Source organism: Dipodomys spectabilis, unplaced genomic scaffold (assembly GCF_019054845.1).
Source record: "Dipodomys spectabilis isolate Male_0828 unplaced genomic scaffold, ASM1905484v1 ptg000089l, whole genome shotgun sequence".
Lineage (NCBI taxonomy): Eukaryota > Metazoa > Chordata > Mammalia > Rodentia > Heteromyidae > Dipodomys > Dipodomys spectabilis.
The window spans coordinates 12,633,963-12,649,115 of NW_024870766.1; the positions used below are offsets into that span (position 1 = coordinate 12,633,963).

The 15,153-nt window shown below is 36.5% G+C and overlaps 1 protein-coding gene across 1 annotated transcript in view; it reads right to left on the minus strand.

Moving 5' to 3' along the window:
- Positions 1 to 5,686: 5,686 nt before the first annotated feature.
- Positions 5,687 to 15,153, minus strand: part of Gnai1 (G protein subunit alpha i1) — a 71,979-nt gene continuing 62,512 nt past the window's right edge. Inside the window, exons 6-8 of the mRNA XM_042684674.1 lie at positions 14,316 to 14,445; positions 12,124 to 12,277; positions 5,687 to 7,712 (exon numbers count right to left, since the gene is read on the minus strand). Of these exons, the coding sequence (XP_042540608.1) occupies positions 7,522 to 7,712; positions 12,124 to 12,277; positions 14,316 to 14,445 (475 nt within the window). The 3' untranslated portion in view covers positions 5,687 to 7,521. The remainder of the gene's footprint in view (positions 7,713 to 12,123; positions 12,278 to 14,315; positions 14,446 to 15,153) is intronic.

Below are 15,153 nucleotides of genomic sequence, written 5' to 3' on the forward strand. Positions count from 1 at the left end.
ATATACACAAGACAATATGTTGGAAATGATCTGTACAACTTGGGGGTGTGAGAGGTGGGGGGAGGGAAAGTAGGAGAAAATTGAGGGAAGGAGAAACAAGTTTGACAAGAAATGTACTTATTACCTTAGTTATGTAACTGTAACCCCTCTGTACATCACCTTGACAATAAAAAAAATAAAGAAGTAAAAATAATTTCAGCTGGGTACCAGTGCCTCAAGCCTATAATTCTAGCTACACAGGAGGCTGAGACCTGGGTAGAAAAGTCCATGAGACTCTAATCTCCAATTAACCACCAGAAAAGTGGAAGTATCCCTGTGGCTCAAAGTGATAGAACACTAGCCTTGAGCAAAAGAGCTCAGGGACAGCAGTCAGGTCTTAAACCCCATGACTGACAAAAAATAAGTAAAAATGATAATTCCAAAGCTACTTCTTGAGTATTTTCAAATGTCTATTTGTCTTTTCTATTATAGTTGACATGTTCAAAATGCAAATGTATTCTCCCACCCAGGAAGGCAAGTATATTTGAATAGTCCAAAGCTTCGATGAGACCCACATTTTCTAAGGGTGTCATTACAGTAGTGATTTATTCAAGACACCAAGACTCAGAACTTTCCTATTGAAAGCATAGTGTTTTCCATTCCTCTTTGTAAAACTTAGAACACACTTAGAAATGTTTGGGATGATGAAATGTTCTGCTTTCTAGAGAAATATAAATACAACACACATGAGTAATTACATGGCTTTCCATAGTCATTAATAATGTGAACTGTACAGTTACAAGTAAAAGACACTTAATCCAATATAGAACTAGGTACATTTTGATACCTTACCAGCTCAGTGTAATTTTTTTAAGTCTTTGAAATACAATTTGTATTTTACAATAAAATGGTGCATCTCAATTCAGACTAGCTCCTTTTCAAGTGCTCTAAAGCCACATGGTTGTTGTGTTCACACAGCTCCCGAGTTTGTATAACAGAGAGATAACACATATTGATTTTTTTATTGTAGGGCTTTCCATTGCTATTGATTAGCTACACTAACCTGCATTATGTGTACTTATTAACAGCTACTCAAGCAGTACACTTGGGTATGTTGCAGTATAGCATGCAGCATCCTTAGAAAAATCTTCATGCCACTGGATTTCAAAGATATGATTAATAAACATCTTATTCTTGATTTGACTCTTGGCTCTGCCACTGACGAGGGCAGCAAACACTATGAAAAATAGTCATATCTCTTGTATTTGCCCCCTTACCTAGAAATGGAAACTTCATATCTGTTCTGATCACTAACTCCAAGTATTATTAATAAGGCACTCAGAAGAGCCTATGTAGCACATGGCAAGTAGTCAGTAATATAGTATTACAAATGTATATTCTTTGCATTTTATAGCATCATAAAGGACAGAATATCTGTACTAACATTTCAAATGCTTTTCTTTTGAATGATTCACCAAGATGCTTTCGGTGAAGAGGAGTGGAGGGGTCTATCAGAGAGGAAAGCACTATGCTATAGACTCCAACCTTTCCATTTTCACTTCAAAGAAACATGTTGGTAGTCTTTAGAACAGTTTCATTTTGAAGAAAAATATTTAGTTTTAATTAATTAGTAATCTACTAAATAGGTAGTCTCAAAAAGAGAAAATGACCTATTTATTAGAAGTTGATTACATTATGAAGATTACTAGATATGGATTCCTAAAGGAAGGTAATTGCATGCATCTAAGGAAGGGAACCATGTTACAAGACATCATGTCATTGCAAATCAAGTCCTGTGAAAATCACAAATAATGGATTTGCTGCTGTCCACATTCCCAAGTGACAACCCGACAAGTCAAAACTATTTAATTTCATGAAAACAGAGTTGTTTGGAAATATCTTTGACTTCACTCTTTTCTGATTTTTAAAAGTAGGGCAGAGTGACATTCAGTGGTTTCCATGTTATGAGTTAAGGAGCAGAATAGATAATTGCAAGTAATATAGCATCTTCACAGTGATTTGCATTGAAGATGAGCTTTATGATGAAATTGTCAGTTTTATGAAAACAAAAGTGCACATTATAGATCTAATTTAAGAAACCTAGAAAATTCAAGTAAATGGAGGTCCCATGTGTTTGCTGCTGCTCCAACAGAGTACATGGCAATGAGAAATTGATATGCAAGGGAAATTTATTCCTTCAGGTTTACAGGCTGCAAGCCCAGTATCAAAGTGCTGATGAGACATAGAAAGAGGCAACACATGAAGAGAGTCTAAATGCTGGCATTCAAGTCTCTCTTCTTACAATACCACTAGTTCAATTAATGGGGGCTACCTTTGTGACTTCATTCAATCATTATTACCCCCCATAGGCTCTGCCTCCTAATATAATAACACACAGATTTGTGGATTCAGTTTACAAAACATGAATCATAGTTGGACACATTCCAACCACAACACCCCTCATAGAGACTGCTTGGGAAAATAAATTGCTTTAGGTCCTCAGCTCTCTGAGTCCTACTCTACATACTCCGTTTTAGGTGATCTACAAAATTCAAGAACTGAATAACACCTTCATTTATAAATAGTAACTAGTCCCTACCTAGAACTGTCTTCTGTGCTTGCTTTGTTAAAAACATATCATTGCCTTTTTTAATCCATTACAATAGATAAGAGATTTATTGGCATTAAAAACTATTGACCTTAAGAACTATCTCTTTACAATGAGGGTAAAAACTTCCCTTCACTTTATAGATGAAGATGCCATGAAAAGGGCAGTAAAATCAAAGAATCTAGAACTATTTCATTTCGCTTTATTTTGTACATGGTGGTCAGAGATTTATTACACTTACTGGTGCTGTTCTGGATCAAACCTCATCAACTCTGACCTGGACAATTGAGTCCAATTACTGTGTGCATATATGTGTGTCTCTAGATTTGGTGAAATGTGTTTTCATAACTTTTAATGTAACTAAAAAAAATCATCTAAATAAAAGAAATCATGACAAATGGCAAAGTAAGCAGTTATTGGTTTGGAAGAAATGCCTGGGAAACTGGCCAGTAGAGTTGTGAAATACAAAACTTGATATAAATGCACTTTCACTCTTCAGACAGTGTTTTGAAAAGCAACTGAATATTTTTCCTAAAGTAACTTTAAAATAGCAAATCTGTCATGGTTTTGGCTAGACTATAAATGACACAGAAATACCCAAAAGTTGATCCATGTTTTCTATCATTCATATTTTCTGGCATCAATATAAACTGTTTTAACTATCAAGATGAATTATGATAGTTATTTTGTTTTGAGATCTGTCATCCAAAGTTCATGCCCATAACTATTCAACAGGAGTTACAATTTTAAAGATATATTCTTTATAACTAGATCACAGAAAAACTTATTTTATGTTCCCTTGGAAGTGCTCAGCATGCACTGTGAACTTAAGATTGACAACTGTTTGCAGTCTATTAGGGTCACATTTTTTCCAGGTGATAAAAAAAGGCAGAGTGAGATTAAATAACTTGCCTCAAGTTAATCAATCAATTAGAAATGTATCAGAGCTTAGATCCATATTGGATGCTGGTATACAGAACTTTCACCATCTCATTTCGCTTTTCTTTAAATTCACCCAACAATGACCATTTGTAAATGACCATTATTAAATAAATTCATCTCCCAAGGGACCAGGTGTGGTTCTGTAGATAAAATAAGAGATTTAAAAATGCACAGAAGCCAGGTGCCAGTGGCTCGGTGGCTCATACCTGTAATCCTACTCAGGTGACTGGGATCTGAGAATTGCTGTTCAAAGCGAGCCGGGGTAGGAAAAGCCATGAAACTCTTAGCTCCAATAAATCACCAGAAAACTGGAAGTGGGCACTGTGGTTCAAGTGGTAGAGTGCTAGCCATGAGCTGAAGAGCTGAGGGACAGCGCTTAGGCCGAGTTCAAGCCCCATGACTGACAAAAAAAAAAAAAAAAAAAAAAGCATAGAACTGTTTCTTAAGTAGTTTCAAATCCAGTTGATGCAAGGATAGCATAGGTAGCTTCCCTGAAAAACTTAAGCAGTATTATCTTTTTACTTTTAAGAAGTAGCATTATTCAAAAGAGACTAGATGGGGTAAATGAGTAGGTAGAGGCACTTAATAAATTTCTAGCAACAAGGTAGCATTCTTTGGGGTCCTTTGACATAAAACCATAACTTTCTGATCTGAAACTTTTATTTGGCCATCATCAAATTAACTTTAAGGAATCTTTGAGATTCACTTATCTCATAGATATTGCCAGAATTCAGTAAAAAACAACAAAAAAAAGTATTTTATTGATTCAGTACTTTTTCAGTAAGAGATTGAACATGATTGAATTAGCTAGTTAGGCCTTGAGCCTAAAGACAGGAAGTAAAAAACACTATTGGCAGTTCTCAAAAGAGCAGATTGAAGAATAGTTACAGTGGAATCTAAAAGAAATCTCACAAATAATAGTGCTAATAAAAAACACACACAAATGAAGATGTTTTATATTCCAGGCATTATTTCAAAGAATGATAAACAGTATAGTATAATGCTGAGAGGAAAACCAGAGCTCTGAATGAAGGCTCAGTTAATAATTTACTGATAAATCATGAGCCAATGCAGGTCACAGCATAGAAGGCAACAATGTTATCCAAATGAGGATAACTGAGCTAAGTGCAAGATGCAAAACACAAAACTTAAGGGGAAGGTTAATTAATTACTATGTCAAGTGGAAGTTCAGTTAATAATTTACTGATAAATCATGAGCCAATGCAGGTCACAGCATAGAAGGCAACAATGTTATCCAAATGAGGATAACTGAGCTAAGTGCAAGATGCAAAACACAAAACTTAAGGGGAAGGTTAATTAATTACTATGTCAAGTGGAAGTTCAGTAGACTTGAATTCAAGATGTCATGTAAATAGAAAACAGAAATACTAATTAAAAACCACCAAAAACATCTCCATCAAACAGGTGTGGCTTTGGAAAAGCAGATTTGTAAGTAAACAGAGATAGACAAAGGATACCAAGAGGTCTATATGCTTCAACAGTTCCCCATGGAAAGAGAAATAAGGTTGTCACTTACATAGTTTTGTTAGCCAGCTTTCTGTTACTGTAACAACATCCCAGAAAGAATGATCCTATCAGCAGAAAAAGTTGGTTTTGACTCAGGTGTGGATTTCAGGCCATGATTGACTGGCTTCATTGTGTTAATGCTGTGGCCAAAGTGGGGGGGCATGAAGCAGAGTAAAAACACTTATATATTAAGTTAAGAGGAAGACACCAAAGTTCCATACACTCCACATGGACCCATCTCACAAAGACTCTACCACTTCCCAACCCACCCTGGGCCCACATCTCTAACATAGGGACCTTCGAGAGATATTCAACACCCAAACCACAGCTGTCACTACAATGGCAATGTTAAAAGCGAGACTTGGTTGCTGAGAGAATGATGGATGGATTTGGTTTGGGGCATACTGAGCTAAAGTAGGATGAGTTCTTAGAAGTGGAGTTAGGCAACATGATTGAAAATATGGTCTCATATTTTGGGCAAGAAGGGCAGGAGAAAACCCAGGCAAGGGAATCTCAAGCTTTTGAAACAGATACAACTGTAAAATAATAGGTCATTGTGGAAGAAGAAACAAAGATACACTATATCAATACTTAAAATTTGAATGCAAAATGGTTGAGTAAACAGGTTTGTAAAATTTTAAAAATTTAAATTTATTAGGATTTGTTAGTAACACAATTACACATAATAGAGTTGAGGAATCCAATGATGGTCACAAATATGTGCTTCTTTGTGGCTTTTAAACCTTATTTCTCATCATTCAAATTTATGCATTATAGTTAAATTTCATACACAATAACACAATGTGGATCTTACAGGTCTTCCATCAGTAAAATGAATGGAAACATAGCTTTCATGAAAGGCACATAAAAAAATCTAAGCTAACACTTAAGGAATTTTGATAACTTGGAATTTCTTTACAAGGAAACAAATCCCTCAAATGAAACCAATATGAAAGTACCTCATTGTTATCCAGATACACATATAGGCACATACTTCAACAAACATACTTGTTTTTAAACAAAATGACAACACATAACCAAATTTAGTCACTACTTACTAGCATAGTTTACTGAAAGACTGATTTCAGGATGAGTTAAAAAAAATCAGGAAATGGGCAGGGAATGCTGTTCATTTTACCCAAATAAGGTCACAAAGACACACTGTAAATAATGAAAAGAAAAATGATTCTACCAAGTTTTAATATCTAGCTGATATGTAATACTTACTAGAGCATACATCTAATCACTGCTTTAGTTAAATACTTTTACTCATTTTCTAAATGCAATTGTCCATATAATTCTCAGGAATAATAGCATAAAGAAATACACATTTAAGCAAGTGGAGTAAATTTAATTAGAGTAAAAAGTAATTTGACAGTGTGAAATTTGTTACACATATGAATTTAAAGCTTGCATAATATCAGCAATAGAGAATTCAAAGATCTTTCTCCATACTTTCCAAATAAGGAATTCTCATATACAGGAAGTACTAAGGGATTTCCCAAAGGAAATACACAAATGAATGTCTCAAAATTCATTATGCTAAAAAATTTTGCCCACAAAAATGCTCTCAATGTCCACCTAAAACTTAGTTTTAAATAAAAATGCAATTGTTTAAAGTGTATAAAATTAATCAGGCATTACCTTTATGGAAATGCATGAATACCATCCAGATATTAAAATTCAAAGTGAAAGCAACAAAATGAATAAAAATTAAGAATTGGTGATCTAAGATAGTATATCCTCAAAAAAATCTAAAATTTTCATTTTTCAAACCTACAGAGGAGCATGCACTCTTTAAAAGAAAAACAATAATTAAAATGCTCATAATGCTTAAATAATTGACTAAAAGACAGGTATACTCATCCTCTTTAAGAACATTTCAATAAAACACATTAAATTCAAAGAACAAATCATGTTATTAAAATAGTCTGTGCAATGTTTGTACAAATAACATTTTTATGAATACAAGTATACATACAGGCTATGACATTTCCTAGTATTAATTACTACACCTAAAAATTTACAGAACAGGAACATAAATAAAGCTTTTTAAAACTGGAAAACTCAGTAATCATCTGTCATTTGGTACAAGGTACTTAATATTTATGTTATTTCCAAAGCCATCATACTAGAATTAAAGGTTGCCACTCCTAAAACTCATATGGAAAATTAAAGTTATAAATACATTATACATACATCTGCATATTTACACTTACACAGAAATCATCAATATACTAGAGCCCAGCTTTAACAATGACCTTCTCTCTAGGACCATTTTTATTACCGCTAAAAAGGTCCCTGAATTGTTTTCAGTTAAACACACAAAACAGAACAACTTTGGTCAGGTTCAGATGCATTGGTTGTATACTATACTCTGTGTCACTGCAAGACTCTAGTCTAGAGAGATCCATATATAAGTACTCATTTGGCTTGAAAACGGGTTTCATCACTATCTGCAAAACTTAAAAGAGACCACAATCTTTTAGATTATTTTTTATGATGACATCTGTTACAGCATCAAAAACAAACTGCACATTCTTGGTATCTGTGGCACATGTGAAGTGGGTGTATATTTCCTTTGTGTCCTTTCTTTTATTGAGGTCTTCAAACTGATAAAGAATATATGCTGCTGCCTCTTCATAGGTGTTGGATCCTGGGATGGGGAAGGGAAAGAAGCAACGGCAAAATTTAAAAATACCACTGAGCAAGATGGACCTTGAAACACCGAACTCAGTTGCACACATGCCACTTCGTAGACTATACATCACTGTATATGCAGCTACTAGATGTCTAGCTTAGTGGTCCATCAGCAATGCTGGTTGCATCTAGAGAATCATTATTATTTGTTTTCCTATTTACATATTAATAGCATTGCTTTCATTTAAAAAAATGGACAAGGGTAGACCATGTGACTTAAGGCTATGAGGTTATGAAACAGTGAACTGGATATTCTTGCCACTCAGGAAACTACTACTGACTTCCTCTGAGCTAGAACATGTCAGAAACTGGCAGTATTTAAAGATACACAGACACAACTGTGATTCTGACCCAGAAATTCAGTTTTTAGGTGTACACTTGATAGATGTGCATGCTTTATGTTTTCTAGAAGACATAGAAAAAATGTTAGTGGTAGCCCTACAGTCTACTTCAGGAAATAACCTGAAATGTCCTGTCTCTTGATCTGGATGGTAGATATTGTTTACATTTTTTGTTTGTTTCCTTTTAAAATTTCAATGTTTCACACTTGAGTGTGTATATATTGAGTATAATATATATTGTATAGATACAATGATAATGATATAATATATTACTGTATGGTATTAAATGATTCAATAAAATGGGCATTTGAAAAAAAGTAAAGTTGTTTAAGCCCTTCTTTTGTAAAGTAAAGCAAAATTATTTATCTGCTTTCCAGGTCCTCTGCTAGCCAGCCTGCTGTGGAATGTGTTGGGGTCGCTGCATGTAAAAGGATATGACAGGCTAACTGTCATACGTTCTCACCATTTCCTGCCCACTGACCTGCACCAGCTGGAATCTCTGACTCGCTTTTACATCTGTCCAAAATTGGATCCAGATGGGCTCTCTGTCTTTTCAAACCTCCTACGAACTACAGAGCATGTCACCTCAGTTTTTGTAATTCTCCATTACTGACCACATCCCATAGTCCTCCTATCTCCTGTTAAATCTCACACATTATCTGTAATGCCAAAGCAAAAATGCAATAGGACAGAAGCCCATCGGAACATTATGTTTAATGTGCTTTATGACTGCATCAATTATGGAACTCATTATGAATGAAGAAAAAGTAATAAAATTATAGGCTTTGAAAAAGTTTATATTTTCATACTTTATATTGCCAGCCTATAATCATATTGTTTTACAAATTAAGTTTTATTTTATTAACTCATAATCTCTTAATTTAAAATATGCATTGAGAACTAGGTTCTGCTAGATCACTTCTGTAATCCTAGCTACTCAGGAGGCTGAGATCCTGAGGATTCTGGTTTGAAGCCAACTTATTAGGCAGTAGAAACCATGAGACTACATTTCCAAAATAACCAACCAAAATCTGGACTGCTGGAGTGGTTCAACTGGTAGGGCATCAGCTGAGAAAGCAAGATGACCCATAGTGAGGCTCTGCGTTCAAATTCCAGTACGGTCTGCCTCTACCTCTATTTATACAGGTATATGTGTATGTATGCATGCATTATGGATATATTTTAGAAATAATAGCTCACTTGCTATTTATCTGTAGATAGGTGGAAACATATATCTATAGATACACAGACACAGACACACACACACACAGACACACACACACACACACACACACACACACACACACACACACACACACATTTGCTAGGGAGCTTGCAAATTATTATACCCCAAGAGCTACTAGATATATGAACAAACTAATGAGCACATTATTCAATCTAATTTACAACCTTAAGAAAACAATAGCAAAGTGTGTGTCGAGGTGTTTGTGTATAATATTTTCTAACATGTGATGAAACTGTCCAGAATAAAGATCAGTATAAATAAAACCACAATTGATAATGGACCACTGAACAGATAATACAATCAAAAGACAAAGAAGGAAAGATCTGAGGAATAAACACAGTATTCATTTTGCTTGAATTTTCCATGCTATAAAGTCATTAGGCAGCTGGTAGCCTGACTCCAGAGAGAAACTCAGGATTTAATACAGTGAGAATGAGTTTGACTATGGAGGATAAGAGTGTCTATGGGATTGGGTGAAATGGAAATACATAGTAAAAAGGAGGAATTGTACAGTAGCAGTGGTAGGGGTTAATCCAACCAAGGGATTCGGGATTGCAAAGTTTTGGTAGAGCCAAAGATAGAGCCATTGGATATAGCCACAGAACGAATATCTTCAGTGTACTGTGGCTCATACCTGTAATCCCAGATACTAAAGAAGCCGAGAAGGGGAGAATAGGGATGCCATGCCAGCCTGGGGCAAAAGTTAGTGATACCCCCATCTCAACAGAACAAGCAGGGTATGACAGTGTATTCCTTAACCCAAGCTGCTGGGGAAGGATGTGGGCAGGGGGCATGATAGTCTGGGGCTGGCCTGGGCCAGAACACAGGAGACTCTGCATAAAAATTAACCTGAAAAACAAAGACCTGGAGACGCGTCTGATGGTGTAGAGTTCTTGCATAAGAGGAGCAAGACATTGAGTTCAAATTCCAGTGACAGAAAAAAATTAAGAATTGAGAGCTGCAAGTTGAAAGAGAAGGGAACTGAATTACCTGTTCCAGGTAGGGCAGAATTTAAATTACAGTTGTAACATAGGGGATGCGAAAGAATTATTTTTTTCTCTGCAAAGACTCTTAAGACCAGAGATGTTCACTAACTTGATAGTATAAGTGAAGACTGTTAACCTTACACACCTGGCAAGGGCAGGGTTAACAAGTACAGTCTTGGCTTTCTGAAATCCCTAGCTACACAAGATTTGTGGATTCATTTGGAAACTCTGGTATTATGAAGTATCACATAAATGGCTACTTCATCATAAAAAAAATGATAAAGAAACCCAGACAGAGGAGAAGCTGATCCACTTTGATTCTGGATAAATGCAATCTTGGAGTTTGAACTGAAAGTGATTTTTATTCCTAAGGAGCACTAAAATATTCCTGAAGGTGACTTTGTGTAGTATGATTTTCAACAAGAAAGCAAAAAGTTTGCAAGGGAATGACAGTATGAAATTATTTTGAACCAAAGTATAATTTCACAGCATATAAAAAGGGATAAAATCATGGTAGCATGTTTTATCAAAGAATTGTTTCCCTTTGGGTTTTAAGGGGCATATAATTATGGTAGTTGAGTTGTAATGGTGTGGGTACAATTGACATGGGTCTGGAACTGGACTGTGGCTTTAGTGAATTCATATTCTCACCTGTGTAAGTGGGGCTATGTGAGCTGGCTCTCACCTGACTGAGAAGGGGCAGTCAGGACCCATGGTACAAGTCAGCAGAACAGACTGAAATGCTGTTTATCAGCATTTACGACACAAATCATGAGATGAAGTCTTGAAACAGTTGTGTTTTTTTTTCTTTTTTGAACAGGAAGGATGGGATAAGGGTAAATTCTCTCTTCAGAATATTTAGATTTGGAGGTTATACAAAGTAGCGGTACTCATACTGTTCCTTAAAAAAAGAAGGCACAGAAATCTCTTCACTAAAATAAAATCTTATTCAGAAACCTAATGCGTAAAACAGATGAAAGCTGAGTCACTGTGGTGAAAGACTGTGTGTGTGTGTGTGTGTGTGTGTGTGTGTGTCTGTGTGTGTCTGTGTCTGTGTGTCTGTGTGTGTCTGTGTGTGAAGTAGTTCTGTTCCCAAAACACGAAGTTCCCAGTACTCATTTTCAATAGCATCCTGGGGTAGAGGAAGGTGCGTGAAAGAACTGAGCGAACATAGCCCAATTCCTGACTTTATAAATGGGCTATAGAAACTTAAGACACATCAACTGCCTTGGTTCAGGAGCAAAGAGCTAATTTCAAAAGCTATGACTGTACATCAAGTCAGTTTTCCTCACTGCGGTACATTTTCCACCACAGGAAAAGAAAAGCACTGCTAGCATTCATTTCAAAGCTTAGATTTCTTCTAAATCCTTCCCTGACAGGAGAATTAGCTGCCTCACAATTCCTTCTTCCTGAACATTAGTGTTCATGCACATTCCATCTTGGTAATACATTGCTACTGCTGTTTGTTGTCTGTTTACTAGTAGGTCTGTCTCTGAGATTAGACAGTGAGGAGAGACATGTCTTATTTGGCAATGCACCACCAGACACCCATAAAGACTTGGAGTCATTACTGGAAAGGATCTAGTAGCTTCTTCCACAAAATGAGCATGATATATTCCATAATTCCACCAGTGTCTTAATGAACTATCTGCTAAAGAACAACTGGATAAGTACTATCCCTTCAAGGTATAAGAATCCCTAAATTCAAAGACTGAAACAAAAAAATCTGGCCTTAGGGAAAGTTTCACTTAGAAATATATGAATTTATAAGTTATTCAAAAAAGATAAAAATACCTGCATATTCTGGATAGCATATAGTGAGAGGGCTCTTTTTGATTTTTTCTTCAAAGAGATCCTTCTTGTTGAGAAAGAGTATAATAGATGTATCTGTAAACCATTTGTTGTTACATATGCTGTCAAACAATTTCATGCTTTCATGCATTCGATTCTGTAATAGATAATAAAAACAAGTTTTCATTTAAGGGAAATGACTTTGAGGAATATTTTGAAAATACATGTTGCAAGAAGGTAGAATGCAGTGGAAATACAAATAATATTCTAAAGAAGGACTTCATTGCTGCCCTAATTAACTCCTATTGTTTTCCTGATTAACTGCATGTCTTTCTATCCAGCTTATGTGAAGAAAAGTGGACTCTGTTTGCTTATATCCTATGGCAGAACTGAAGAGAACCCTCCCTGGGAAGAATTACTCCTGGACAGCCTGGGAGCCAGCAATGAACAAGATTCCTTGAATATGCACATTTCTGGCCCTTTTTAAATTTTTTTATTGTTATTATAAAGATGATGTACAGAGGGGTTACAGTTACATAAGTTAGGGAGAGAGTACATTTCTTTTTGGACAATGTCATCCCTTCCCTAACTTTGGTCCTTGTTGATCTAATCCTAGATCTCTTCTGAGTAACCTTAAGTTCAGACTTAGGAGGCTGATTGCCTTCTTTTTCCCTGGTGTGACCAAAATGAGCAAATTCCTTGCCTAAGCTCACCACCAGTAGGCCCCCTCTAACTAGGTTCTCCAGGTGGTTGGTAGATATGCTATGCTGGCACCTCCAGAATCAGTCCTCTGCCACAAAGAACACTTTTTTTTTTCATTTTAGAAAATGCCCACTTTGATTGCAGGGAGACGAGGCTCCGCCATCACCCCTCAGTGCTGTTCACACTCGTCATACCTTACTCACTGCCCGCTATGGGGCATGTGCTGCGCCTGGCAAGTTCCTGATGCACAATGTTTTGGGGCCGAGGACTACCCAAGCATGGATATTTGAAGACGAATGTCACTGTTGCACAGGTCACTCTATTTTATTTTACACATAGATACACTGAACAAGTGAAATTAGTGATTCCAACACTGTACATCTTAGGGAAGCGACTTACAATTTCTGTTCCTTACAATTCCACTAACTGCTCAAGGGCCCTGATATATTTTACAGTTCTGAAATTCATTCAGTGTTGTATTATTAGACCTAATGCACTGAAATAGAGATACTTGTTAAAAAATACACAACTGACATTTCTACTTCTTTTTTATTTCAATTGAAAAATTCACTGCAAGCTGGGTGCCAGTGGCTCCTGCCTGTAATCCCAGCTACTCAGGATGCTGAGATCTATGGATTGCAGTTCTAAGCTAGCCAGGGCAGGAAAGTCGGTGAGACTCTTTTTTTTGGTTGGTCGTGGGGCCTGAACTCTGGGCCTGGGCGCTGTCCCTCAGCTCTTCAGCTCAAGGCTAGCGCTCTACCACCTGAGCTACAGCGCCACTTCCGGCTTTTTTCTTTTTGCTTATGTGGTGCTGAGGAATCGAACCCAGGGCCCCAGGCATGCAAGACAAGCGCTCTACCACTGAGCCACCTTCCCAGCCCATCGGTGAGACTCTTATCTCCAATTAACCACAAGAAAACCACAAGGGGCACTGTGGCTCAAGTGGTAGAGTACTAGCCTTGAGTGAAAGTGCTCAGCAACAGCACCCAGGCCCAGAGTTCAAGCTCCACAACCACCACCACCAACAACAACAACAAAGATTGCAAATGCAAGAGCTATAATTTGCATTTAAAATTAATGAAATCCTGAGGCACATCTGAAAATGACATGAAAGTAGCAGAGTGTAATAGATATCAAAGATTGCTATACAGGCAGAAATAACAAAAGAAAGGAGCCTTGGACGACTGTAAACTAACTTGATTTTCATTCAGCAAGTAAGGTCTAGATACAGGAAATTCACAATTAAGTATGCAGTGCTGAGATGAGCTTGAGTCTCAGTCTTTTCCTCAAGATATGTCTGATGTCTCTATGCTTTTTCAGCCATACTTCTCTTTCGTAACACAAACAAAAAAAAAACTCAAGGAAAGAGCCTGAACTTTCATATAATTCAGGCATAAGCAAAAATTGCTCAAGAATTTTTCTCAGAAAAGTTCTTGGCGGCATCCCCAACTCTTCCTATTTCACTCTCAACCCTTCAAAGTGGTTCTACTTGCCATTTCTTCATCTTCGGCTAGAACCAGGTCATAGTCGCTCAGTGCCACACAGAAGATGATCGCAGTCACCCCCTCAAAACAGTGGATCCACTTCTTCCGCTCAGACCTCTGACCTCCCACATCAAACATCCTGTAAGCACAACAAACAAGCTCTGATCTGTCATGCTAAAAAAAAAAAAAAAAAAAAGAAAAGAAAGTTCCAAGAACAGGGGAAAGATGGGAAGGAAGAAGGAAAGTCTTTAGTAGGAAGAAAACAATGTCACCCACAGATTCTCAAAGGAAGAAAAAACTCTCTTTTTTTAAAAATCTCTTTTTTTAATTGCAAGGAAGGTATCTCTAAAGCAAGAACAAAATGATTCTAAAAATAAGTCATGTAAGTCATGCATTAACATCTGAAAACAGTTAGAACATTAGAGCAAACATAAATTAATGGACTACACGACTTGTAAACACTGAGAGTCACATGAATCATGAGGAATGCAGGGATCACAGAGAACATATTCAACTTGCCAGTCATGGAACATTACAAGCAAGGACATGGCTGCCCTTCTCCTACGGAGAAATGACTTTTCTCAGAGCCAATAAGAAAGTAAAGGAGAAACAATTCCAGGTAAGATAGTGCAGGTGAAGCAAATCAAATCCAGAAAGGATTTGCTTAGATTATTAAATAAAACCATGGAACTGGGGGAAAAAAGAAATTGAAATATGGCTTTGAAATATGGAGTAAAAATACTTTCATTTAATAGATAATAATGATAATAGATAATAGATAATAATGAACTATTTTATGTTAGTATACAGTGTGTAACTCACTCTTAGAATGGCAATGGCCTTTTCC